This window comes from Vanacampus margaritifer, chromosome 16 (assembly GCF_051991255.1).
Source record: "Vanacampus margaritifer isolate UIUO_Vmar chromosome 16, RoL_Vmar_1.0, whole genome shotgun sequence".
NCBI classification, from domain to species: Eukaryota; Metazoa; Chordata; class Actinopteri; order Syngnathiformes; family Syngnathidae; genus Vanacampus; species Vanacampus margaritifer.
Genome location: NC_135447.1, coordinates 10,496,432 through 10,508,472, shown reverse-complemented (window position 1 = coordinate 10,508,472; position 12,041 = coordinate 10,496,432). Strand labels below are relative to the sequence as shown.

Below are 12,041 nucleotides of genomic sequence, written 5' to 3'. Positions count from 1 at the left end.
ACGTTTGGATAATAGAGGTATTTATATTCCAATGGATATGTTGTTGTAATGGTCAAATTTGTTTACAATATTCAGAGTATAGACTTCGACTTTATTAATTTAATGGTAGGAAATATAATTGTATATATGTGTGTATATATATATATATATATATATATATATATATATGTGTGTGTGTGTGTGTGTTTGTACTATAGTGCATACCTTGATATTAATGGATCATAAAACATCAGGCCTTTCGTACATGTGGTGCATTCAAGTATCGTAGGAAACTGGCCAAACTTTAACATCATACGATTCAAGACCAGCAGAATATCACAGAACTGGTCTTAATTTCCCATCTTAACATACAAAAACTAAAATATAAATTAAGGCCTGATAAAAATCCTCAATTGAAGTTTTGTAGTTATTTTTGACTTTATGAAAAGATTACCTTCTCGCATTCAGCGCAAGAGGGAAGTGGTCCATGAACGTTTCACCCGATACAGATTCTCCATCTTCCCCCGACCGTGCAAGGGACCAGCCTTCGTCCTGCACCTACTCACAGATTTCACCTCTTCCGTAAACCCATCTCGGTATGTCAATGGTGTCACTTTGTCACGATGTACACAACATTACAGTTGCATGTTTTTCTTTTCTTAGTCCGTAAACGTAGTCACGACCTAGCTATGCTGTCAGTCGACCGCAATGGAAACTGGGCCGAGTATGTGTGTTTGCTGATTTGGTGACACATTTAATATTTTAATACTATTATGAATAACACTAGCGATGTAAATTACATTTTTTGGGTCATAATGTGATTTTTCGCGTCTGATAGCATTTTTAGTCGAGAGAAGCTATTAGCATACAAGCTAGCTATCCAGCTATAGCATTAGCGAACATCTGGTTTTGCGTCACTAACGAGGTTAAACTAAAGATTTATCACATCCACATTATTGCTGATATTACGTACTCGTAATTATGAATAAATAAATAAAGACAAACTAAACGTCATTGTGACATACGTGAAGATGCTACGTCGATAGAAAAATGGGCGGAAGAAGCCCTAGAAGCAGTGGTGTCCAAACTCGGTCCTCGAGGGCCGGTAGTCCTGCAGGTTTTTGAGGTTTCCCTGCTCCAACGCACCTGTTCCAATCAACAAGGTCGTTATCATGCTTATGCAGAGCTTGCTGATGAGCTTCAGCTGTGTTGGAGAAGGGAGACATCCAAAACCTGCAGGACTACCGGCCCTCGAGGACCGAGTTTGGACACCACTGCCCTAGAGTCACTGGACAAATTATAAGGTACACCAAATAAGATGGTATACAAGAGCTGTGCCTAAAATGCAGAAGTGGCGAAAATACTCACGCTGTATTCAAGTAGAAGTACAGATACTTGTGTTAAAAAAGTGGCAAAAGCAGAAGTACAGATTCAACTGATTTTACTGGTTCGGAAAATTAAAAAAGTACAGACAATGAAAAGTATTTACTGAAATTACAGATGCCTGACAAATGCGTAAATGCAAAAACAAAAATATTCGTACTTTTGCTCATGGTCTTGAATGTTTTGTTATTCCTCTCCAGGCTACAAGAACCACAATCATGACAGACTCCAAATATTTCACAACAAACAAAAAAGGTGAGTGCAATAGTGTCGAAAATGCCACCGTCTGCCATGTCATCAAAGTGGTAGATTGAAAACATTTTATTCACACTAACAGCAAGTCGATTTGAAATTGATCTTATTCGTGCTTTTGCAGGGGAGATTTTTGAGTTGAAGGCCGAGTTGAACAATGAAAAGAAGGAGAAACGAAAGGAGGCCGTCAAGAAGGTCATTGCCGCAATGACAGTGGGCAAGGACGTCAGGTAACGGAATGTATTTTTTAAATCTTTTGTAGGTCAAAGCAGATCCTTGCAGAAAGGGGGTGGGGGGAGCAAAACGTGTTTGGAGTAATGTAGAGGGGGAAATTCAGACTCTTAAAAAAATAAAAAAAACTTCTAGATCTACATTCTGAGTGTCTTTCCAGCTCTTTGTTCCCGGATGTGGTCAACTGTATGCAGACCGACAACCTGGAGCTGAAGAAGTTGGTGTACCTCTATTTGATGAACTACGCCAAGAGTCAGCCTGACATGGCCATCATGGCTGTCAACAGTTTCGTCAAGGCAAGCTCACTCTGTTTGTGCCTTAGCTCTGGACGCAGTATGCAAGCCATTTTCTCGCCTTCCTCAGTCTCCTATTAGGGACGTTGTTCTCCTTAGTGTCTCTCCATTGAACTTGTGCTTTCATTGCAACATGTTTTTTTTATTTTGCATCACCTTTTCCCCAAATGCAACTGACCCTAATGAAGATAAATGGAAAATGGATGCCAACATTACACATTTATTGGTCCCATCAGCTCCACTAAGCTGATACGTTTAAAATAGTTTGCAAGTAATTGGGAATATTCCCATCTAATGACTCTCGCGCTGTCCTCCAGGACTGCGAGGACCCCAACCCCCTCATCCGGGCCCTGGCTGTCCGCACCATGGGTTGCATCAGGGTGGACAAGATCACAGAGTATCTGTGCGAGCCGCTGAGGAAATGTCTGAAGGACGAGGACCCGTACGTGAGGAAGACAGCGGCGGTGTGCGTGGCCAAACTTCACGACATCAACGCCCAGATGGTGGAGGACCAGGGCTTCTTGGACTCGCTGAGGGATCTCATCGCCGATTCCAATCCCATGGTAGGTGACCAGGCCTTGGAGTTCCACTTAAGAAAAATAAAGGCCTCCTTGAAGTAGTCTGGGGCTGCAGCTGTCTAAGCAAGTGTATACTTGGCTATTGTGAGGTCAGGTTAGCAGCTAGTTAACTGGCTAACTGTTAACCATTCTCTGTGTTGAGAACATTCGTTCACGTTGATAGCTGGCGTTAGCGATCATAGTACATCTTCACTTCCTCGTGTCCTTTTTTTAGGTTGTCGCCAATGCGGTCGCCGCCTTGTCTGAGATCAGCGAGTCTCATCCCAACAGCAACCTGCTGGACCTCAACCCCCAGAACATCAACAAGCTGCTGACTGCCCTCAACGAGTGCACCGAGTGGGGCCAGATTTTCATCCTGGACTGCTTGTCTAACTACAACCCCAAAGACGAGCGAGAGGCCCAGAGGTAACGCGGTTTTTGTCACAGTAGTTATCTTGGAGTCATACGTAGAAATGCTTTTTTCATCTTCAAGATTTTATTTGATTGTAATATTAACAACTAACATCTTCAACATGATTTGTGAAATTTAATGTGCTTATGTGAACTCGATTCTCTAATTAATCAACAACTATTTTAATAATCGAGTTATCGTTTGGAGCCATTTTTTTTTTACTTAAAATTGCCAAAATCCTCTGATTTTCAGCATATCAACAGTAATTGTTCACTTGTCATCTTTCATGAAAGAAGACTGATTATGTCCTGTATATACTTTGGAAAACAATGACCAAACCGGTAACATTGTACAACATCAATCCCTTTTTTTTTTTTTTATCACTACACGAATACAAAGTACGAAATAAACACAAATCACTGGTTAATAAATAGTAATTAGGGAAAAATGCTTTTGTTATACACTTAAAATGAATCCAATCACTCGAATAATCGATTCTAAAAATATTGGGTAATGACAGTACAACTAATGCCTCATTGTTGTCATTTTCCAGACAAAAACACTTTTGGTCCGCCATGTTTTTTTGCGTTTCTCTCAAATGTTCCCCTCTCTCCAAAGCATTTGCGAGCGCGTCACTCCACGGCTGTCCCACGCCAACTCGGCGGTGGTCCTGTCCGCCGTCAAGGTACTGATGAAGTTCTTGGAGCTGCTGCCAAAAGACTCTGACTACTACAACACCCTGCTGAAGAAGCTCTCGCCGCCACTTGTCACTTTGCTGTCCGGCGAGCCCGAGGTCCAGTACGTGGCTCTGAGGAACATCAACCTCATAGTCCAGAAAAGGTGTGTGCAAAATTAGAGTGTAAATAAAACAACAGTGTCACTTTTTGACACTTAAATCTCGTGTCTTGAGCGCAGGCCTGAAATCCTGAAGCAGGAAATCAAAGTGTTCTTCGTCAAATACAACGACCCTATTTATGTGAAGCTGGAGAAATTGGATATCATGATCCGTTTGGCTTCTCAGGCTAACATTGCTCAGGTATTTTTTTTACAGGCCTCACAGGTGTGTGATTGTTCTTGCCTTGAAAGAATAACACAGCTTATGGTTGTATTCTTCGTTTGGTGCAGGTGCTGGCTGAGTTGAAGGAATACGCCACAGAGGTGGATGTTGACTTTGTGCGCAAGGCTGTGCGTGCCATCGGTCGCTGTGCCATTAAAGTGGAAGTATGACATCAGACATGATTTGTTTTCTCAAATAATCCAGTATAAAGTTCAGATGTACAGATGTCACCTTTGCAGTTTGTGTTGTGGTTACATCGCTCACTTTTCATAATGATGACGACTTCCTGTCCCCGTTGTGATCAGCAATCGGCCGAGCGCTGCGTCAGCACCCTGCTGGACCTCATCCAAACCAAAGTCAACTACGTTGTACAGGAGGCCATAGTTGTCATCAGGGACATCTTCCGCAAGTACCCCAACAAGTACGGGTCTTTTCCCAACCCAAGCATAAATGAAGCTGTAATGTGTAGTTAGTGACAGACTCCTTGTTGTAGGTACGAGAGCATCATTGCCACCCTGTGTGAGAATCTGGACTCTCTGGACGAGCCGGACGCTCGCGCCGCCATGATCTGGATCGTGGGCGAGTACGCCGAGAGGATCGACAACGCTGATGAGCTACTGGAGAGCTTCCTTGAGGGCTTCCATGATGAGAGCACCCAGGTATGCTTTTGTTTCTCTCTCGTGCTCACAAATCAGCACATAAACACTCAAACGAGTAACTAGTCAGTCAATTCTGCTAACCAGTTTGTCCGACCAGCATGAACATTGTGAGCGTTTGATTTGCAGGTGCAGCTCACTCTGCTGACCGCCATCGTTAAGCTGTTCCTCAAGAAGCCGTCTGAGACTCAGGAGTTGGTGCAGCAAGTCCTTAGCTTGGCCACTCAGGTGAAAAAAAACACCCCCAGGAAATCTTAAATGACTACGCCATGTCCTTGGTTTACCAACATGCAACATTTCAAGCTTAACTCATTCACTGCCATTGACGGCTATAAACGTCAAAATTGAATTTTAACTATTTCTATTAGTTTAACATTTTTTTCCAATTTTCGTTAACAAGAGTATGAAAACCTAGAATTTTTTTATTGTACATTTAGAACAGATTAATCGCGAGTTAACTAGTAAAGTCATGTGATTAATTACAATTAAAAAATGTAATCGCCTCTTGCCCCTAATTTTTAATAATCTTTTTAAAAAAATTTTTTTTATTTATGGCAGTGAATGAGTTAATAATATCTCACTAAAAATCCATTGTGGTGACTTTGCCCTCCTCTGCAGGACTCGGACAACCCCGACCTGCGTGACAGGGGCTACATCTACTGGCGCCTGCTGTCCACAGACCCGGTGACCGCCAAGGAGGTGGTGCTGTCGGAGAAGCCCCTCATCTCCGAGGAGACGGATCTGATCGAGCCCACCCTGCTGGACGAGCTCATCTGCCACATCGGCTCTCTAGCATCCGTCTATCACAAACCGCCCAGCGCCTTTGTGGAGGGCAGCCACGGAGTCCACCGCAAGCACCTTCCTGTCCAGCATAGCAGGTGCGTCCGTTTGTCCACGCAGACTCATTGGCATAAGTGCTACTTTCAAAATCCTACACATTCTTCTCGCCCTGACAGCATCGACACAGGTGAGAGTCCGGTGAGCGGCGGTCCGGCGGCCGCCATGGACCAGCCGCACGTTATCCCCAGCCAGGGTGATCTGCTGGGTGACCTTCTCAACTTGGACCTGGGCCCTCCGGTCAACGTGCCCCAGGTCTCCTCCATGCAGATGGGTGCCGTGGACCTCCTGGGAGGCGGCCTGGACAGCTTGGTGAGATTTCATAACAAGCTGAAAAAACTTCCGGCGTTCTTAAACTTGCACTCGTATGAACATTTAAGGTTTTGCCTCTACAACCCCATCACCATATGATCACCTACAGCATGGGTCTGCAAACTACGGCTCTGGAGCCACATATGGCTCTTTAGTCCCTCTCCTGTGTCTCCCTGTGGATCTCTAAAAAGAATTAGTGGAAATTAATATTTTTTTCTTTACATATTTATTTAAATTTTTTAGATAAAATATTATTCGAATGAATTAATGATTTAGATTTTTTTTTTTAAACAAACGCATAATGAAATAGTCAAGAAGTGTCAGAGTCCAAATTTTTAAGTTGTCAGAAAAAGAAAGACAAAAGGTAGATTAAAACGTCGTTCAAAATTACCGGAAAATGTCCAAAAAGGAAGCGGATATGCAGAAAATTACAATAAAATGCCCATGAAATTGCCAAAAATGACAATTTCATTAAAAAGGCTGAAAAGAAAAAAGTAACTATAAAACATTCAAAACCAAATAGGTAAATGAGTCATAAATTGTAAATACTGTATGCGGGGAAATATTTTCAATTCACACACTGACATTAAAGTGTTAACTGCTGACCCTGCTAACCAAAACAGCAACACTTACTGAATCATCCTTTTCAGAAAAAATATTTCTAATAGATGCCTTCCTTTTTAATAAAAACAGTTAATAAGCGAAATGATCTCAGTTCATATACGGTATCGTTGTATTAACACAGTTTTTTTAACCAAAATAGGAGCGTAGGTGTTTGTTTGAAACCAATTTCACTTGACATATATTGTAGTACTTCCCATCTTCTACACTTAAGTAAATAAGTAACCACTATTTGATTTGGAAGTTTTCTCCCCTAATTTTTTTTTATAATCATTTTATTTTATTTTATTTTTTTCCTGAATTGAGTAATTGCTCCTCTTGATGGCTTGCGGTTGCTAAGAAAAGTCTGTCTTGTCTTTGTGTGTGGTCTGTCTGTCATGATTGGATTCTTTTTTTGGGGGGGGTCCTCCTCTTCCTCTCTCTCTCCTGTAGCTGGGGGGAGACCTGGGCGGTGGTGTTGGGGGAAGTCCAGCTGTAAGTCCAAGCCCCTTCTGTGTGGTTGCCCGCGTGCTGCATGCTCCAGTCTCGCACCTTTTAAACCTGCTAGTCTCGAATCGCCTTCCTCTCTTATGATTTCAGCTTGACGCTCGCTCGTTAACTAACGCTTGGCATGTTTTGGCCCGTGGTGAGGCCACCTAACCTATGTTGTAGTTGTTATTTGCATGGATGTTGACATTTAGATACTTTGAGGTGGCTGACATGTAATTGCAATGATTAGTTTTAGTACTTTACTGTGTACAGATTCCATTGCAAACATCCTTAACGGGCCAAAACATGCAAAGTTGCACCCGCTTCTCGTTTGACTTTGCTCACCTCTTCTTCTCATAAGGGCTTTGGTAGCCTGTAGAACATTTGCATGGGCTTCTTGTGATTCTTCTCAGCTTCGTAGCACTTTTGCCGCCGTGTTAGTGACGCCGACTTCAATTCGCTCGAGTCACCCCTTCTACTCCTGCTGTGATGTTGCCGCTTCAGGTGGGCCAGAACTTCATCCCTTCATCCGTCCCCAGTACTTTTGCGCCGTCGCCCACTCCTGCGCCTCCGGCCGTCAGCAGCAGTGGCCTCAACGACTTGTTTGAGCTCTCCACGGGCATGGCCATCACATCCGGAGGCTACGTGGCCCCGAAAGCTGTGAGTTTAACAACGCCGGTGACGACTTTTTGACCATTTACACCGGCATCTTTTCCAAGGTGTGGTTGCCGGCGGTTAAAGCCAAGGGACTGGAGATTTCCGGAACCTTCTCTCGGCGCCAGGGCCACATGTACATGGACATGACCTTCACCAACAAGGCTCTGCAGCACATGACCGACTTTGCCGTCCAGTTTAACAAGAACAGGTTAATAAAGCGCTGTGGCTGTGCGTTCCTAGTTGAGCCCATCGCCACCAAACAGTAGATTTAAAGGCAGGCATATTTTTGGTCACCTGCAGCTTTGGGATGATACCCACCAGCCCGCTGCCCGTTCACACTCCACTGATGCCCAGCCAGGGCATCGACGTCTCTTTGCCCATCAACACCATCGGGCCAGTCATGAAGATGGACCCTCTTAACAATCTCCAGGTACAGAAACGCGTCCAAGTGACACAATGAATCAACCTGATGGGATTGTATGTAATTGTGTTCTGCAATTTTTTGGCCTCGCTCACAGGTGGCTGTGAAGAACAACATCGACGTCTTCTACTATAGCGTCCTCATCCCTCTCAACATATTCTTTGTTGAAGATGGAAAAATGGGTTTGTTGTTGTCGTCTACATAACATGAACACAAATTGCTTACACATGCTGGTACTGTATTAAAAAAAAAAGGGCTACTCTTGATTGATCAATTTTGGGACCCAAAATTTAGTTTCTTTTTTTTTTTTTTTTTACCCTTCAGAAAAAAATCTGTTATTCTAGTTCCATACACAGCATTTTGAAATTGCCCACATTTTCTGTATTGATCAGTTATTTTGTGTCCTTACAAATTCAAGTTTATTTATTATTATTATTTTTTTAAACTGTTTATATTTAATTTGGTACAACTTAAGCATTGAGTTCAGCTTTAAAACATGCTCTTTTGACACCCTCACAATTCAATTGTTACAAACAAAACAACAAAATGTGCAGTGTGAATGAGTTATTTTGGTATCCTTCACACAAAAAAGATCCAGTTTGAAAAAAATGCTGTATTGACCCGTTATTTTGGTTCCCCGCCCAATTTAGGAAAAATTCTCAAGTGTGCCTCTTCTCTCTCCTCAGAGCGGCAGGTGTTCCTTGCCACCTGGAAAGATATTCCCAATGAAAATGAACTGCAGTATCAGATAAAGGAGTGCCACCTAAATGCAGGTAGGTCCCACAAACACAAACAGCTAAAAGTGACACTCAAAGCCAATAAAATGTCATTTTAAAGCAAATGTACAGAAGGATCAGACATGAGCGGGACCAACCCCCGTAACAAAAATCTCATTAGGTTGTTCAACTTGAAATGTAACTTACCAAGTCCTCACTTGTTTGGTTTTCTGTCTGCCCACATGGTTGTCTAAGGATCCGCCACAATCTCTTCCACCTAAAGGAAATATCAACCTCTTTTGATGATACTCATTGTAGATATTTCAGAATAGCTGTCAAGTACATTAGTTAAAACCACCCATTAGGGCTAATTCATCATCCTTTACCTCATAGTTGTGTTTCTTGTAGCAAATTTTAGATTAGCTCCCAGTTTTTGTGTGTGTTTGACGTGGAGCGTATAAAGTGGAACCTATGAGGTAAAACAAAACCTGTGTCAAGATTGATTGCTTGACTTCCAATATCAACATATGGCTACTGAACTTGGAAAATTCCATTTGAGTCGCTACTGCCACCTGTTGACAAGAAATTAAACTGCACACCCCCTTCAAGTACACGATGCGCACTTGACATCTACTAGATGTCATAAATGGTCAAATAAAAAGCCTATTGTAAAGATATTTATGGCCAAATTATTACACAGTGCAGCTTTAAGTGCATTGCCGCCATCTTTTGGTATCAATACTCAATTGTTAACAAACCCCCTTGTTTTCACTAGTCACGACAGGTCCTAGTCATTTGTATTTTTGTGCCGTATTGATTTACTTTGATATAATTCAAAATCAGTTTAAAAAGAAAAAAATACTGTACTGTATTTTTTATTTGTTCTGGTATCCTTCACAACTTGAGATTTTTTTATTTATTTTTTAAGTTTGCCAGTTTGGTCAGTTATTTTGTTTAGTAGAATTCTGATTTGTATGTTTGAAGAAAAAAAAAACTTGTATCAAGCAAAACACAGTTCAAGCGTCAATGCTTGCTGAACTGAGCCCTTGTGAAGGTACACCGACAGCTCAAGCTCAACTTTCCACTTCAGAGGTTCCAAAGTAGTACAATGCAGTAGCCTCAAAGCTTTATTGATGTTTATTTTCCCGGGTAACTTTCCACTCTCGCAGACACAGTATCGGGCAAATTGCAGAACAACAACATCTACACCATCGCCAAGCGCAACGTGGAGGGTCAGGACATGCTCTACCAGTCCCTCAAACTCACCAATGGAATCTGGATACTGGCCGAGCTGCGCATTCAGCCGGGCAACCCCAACTACACGGTACGGTATCTCATCTGCGCTGGATAGAAAAAGTCTGCACACCCCTCCGCAAATCTCACTTTGTAAGTCTCTTCACTTAGTCTAGGGCCGTCAGATCTGTTTTTGCAAAATATAGCCGGGCATGGATGTTTTCCTGACTTCCATCGAGCCCCACTACGCCATAACCTACACATATAAATATGGAAGATTGCTGTCACATAAGCTGAACATCCAGTACTTGTCAGAAATTCCTGCAGCTCTGAACAGGGGTGTGTAGACTTTTCTACACGGCATTAAGGTGACATCACTCACCCCTCTTGTGTCCTGGCTGGCCCCGCAGCTGTCCCTCAAGTGTCGGGCCCCTGAGGTGTCTCAGTACGTGTACCAGACGTACGACGCCGTGCTGAAGAACTGAGCGTCTGGCTTCGCCACCACCTTCCAACAGCAGTGTTACAGTCCTGCTTAAAATGGAGGCGAGACGTAGATTTCCTCCCGGTAGATAACAAAAAAGGTAAATGTTATACAGTTGTTAATGCAAATGTGTTATTGTGATCACAGTTCTGACACTCCATGCACTTCATTACAGCTTCTGTTGAAATAAGTTTAAGCGGGGGGGGAAATATTTTGAATTTGGACTGTGAAAATGTGTCAATCATTCCATCCGTAAACGTCTTAATGTTGTGACTGGTAGTGAAATTGTCCTCAATAGAGAGTTTTTTTCCCCCACGCACATCCATCTATGCCCATTTATTTTTGATACTAGATATTAAAAAATGTTAAACTCACTGATTTTTAAGCACACAAGATTTAGCACCACTCCATCTTGGTCACCTCGGCTATCCTTTTTGATTAGCTAGCATTCCCATTAAGCTGGTGTTTTAGTTAATGACCAAATTATTAAAGACAACTCTTAAAAGCTAAATGTAATGGAGCTTTTCCAGGATATACTAATAGTAACAAAAGTTGCTGGCCGGTTTTCAAATTGTCCCACTATTGTAAACAAACACGTAAAAAAAAAAAAAAAAAGACGTGATATTTATTGTTTATCTACCTCCTTCCATGCTAGCCTTTTGGTTGCAGTGCTTTCCATGAACTCTTTATTTTCTTCTTTCCGCTGTCGAGCCAGTTCGAACCTTTTGCACCTCAGTTGAACCAAACGTGCAGGACCAGGCATTCACTTGTCAAATGCCAATTTTTGTTTTGCTTTATTACAACTTTAGCTACAGCTAAGATAATATGACCCTCAAATGTTTGGCGCTTTGGGTGGAAACGACCAAGGGTCTTGTGTAGATTAGTGATGTCATTTGTGTCGATATAAACAAACTACTATGGCATTATTCTTTATATGATAATACAATGATGCTGACTTGTAATTGAAACAGCTGTGTGAGTGTATCATTCATGTTGGTGGGTTGTCCACTTTTATCCCTTGTGGTCGCTTTTCTCCAGATTTCTGTATGATGTTTATGCATACGCTCTCCCATAAACACTCTATAGAGTAAGAATACATTTACAATACATTTTTCACTGTAATGCAAATGATTTGTTATTGCACCGCATCAAATATCAATAAAGTTTTAGCACCATGCATTTCTGTGGTCAGTAAAAGTTGAAAACACTTTTTTATTTTTTTTATTTTATTATTAATGTGGAAAGACAACAAACAGGATTAGTTTATTTCTTTGTTTTTCGGATAGCGGATGGATGTGTATCCTCACATTTACTTTTTTGTTGCTTGTGAAAACTTTATTTACAGCTGGTTGTTCATCCTGACAATCTGAAGCAAATGCTGATTACAGGGGTGAATTGAATGCAACTTTTAAAGTGTCTTAATTCCATATAATTAACATGAATCCCTATTAAAAAAAAAGTCTTACCATGATGAC

The 12,041-nt window shown here is 41.8% G+C and overlaps 1 protein-coding gene across 3 annotated transcripts; it reads left to right on the top strand.

Moving 5' to 3' along the window:
- Positions 1-460: 460 nt before the first annotated feature.
- LOC144036332 (AP-2 complex subunit beta) lies at positions 461-12,040 on the top strand. Of its 3 annotated transcripts, XM_077546870.1 has the most exons (22): positions 461-575; positions 1,563-1,617; positions 1,739-1,844; positions 2,006-2,141; positions 2,456-2,701; positions 2,931-3,121; positions 3,726-3,947; positions 4,023-4,143; positions 4,233-4,328; positions 4,470-4,585; positions 4,658-4,823; positions 4,950-5,048; positions 5,439-5,698; positions 5,777-5,969; positions 7,023-7,064; positions 7,563-7,718; positions 7,778-7,923; positions 8,016-8,145; positions 8,234-8,318; positions 8,823-8,909; positions 10,022-10,176; positions 10,496-12,040. In XM_077546870.1, exons 2-22 carry the CDS (start codon positions 1,581-1,583, stop codon positions 10,568-10,570), a joined length of 2,865 nt encoding a protein of 954 aa, XP_077402996.1. In that variant the 5' UTR covers positions 461-575; positions 1,563-1,580; the 3' UTR covers positions 10,571-12,040. The 3 variants fall into 3 exon arrangements, with proteins under 3 accessions (XP_077402996.1, XP_077402998.1, XP_077402999.1); XM_077546872.1 differs by lacking the exon at positions 7,023-7,064; XM_077546873.1 differs by lacking the exons at positions 10,022-10,176; positions 10,496-12,040 and adding an exon at positions 9,108-9,529.
- The last annotated feature ends 1 nt before the right edge of the window (position 12,041 follows it).

Coding starts and splice junctions, on each gene's coding strand:
- LOC144036332 (XM_077546870.1), top strand. CDS start 1,581: ATGACAGACTCCAAATATTTCACAACAAACAAAAAAG. Junction 1,845..2,005: donor ACAGTGGGCAAGGACGTCAG/GTAACGGAATGT, acceptor GTGTCTTTCCAG/CTCTTTGTTCCCGGATGTGG. Junction 8,146..8,233: donor ACCCTCTTAACAATCTCCAG/GTACAGAAACGC, acceptor CCTCGCTCACAG/GTGGCTGTGAAGAACAACAT.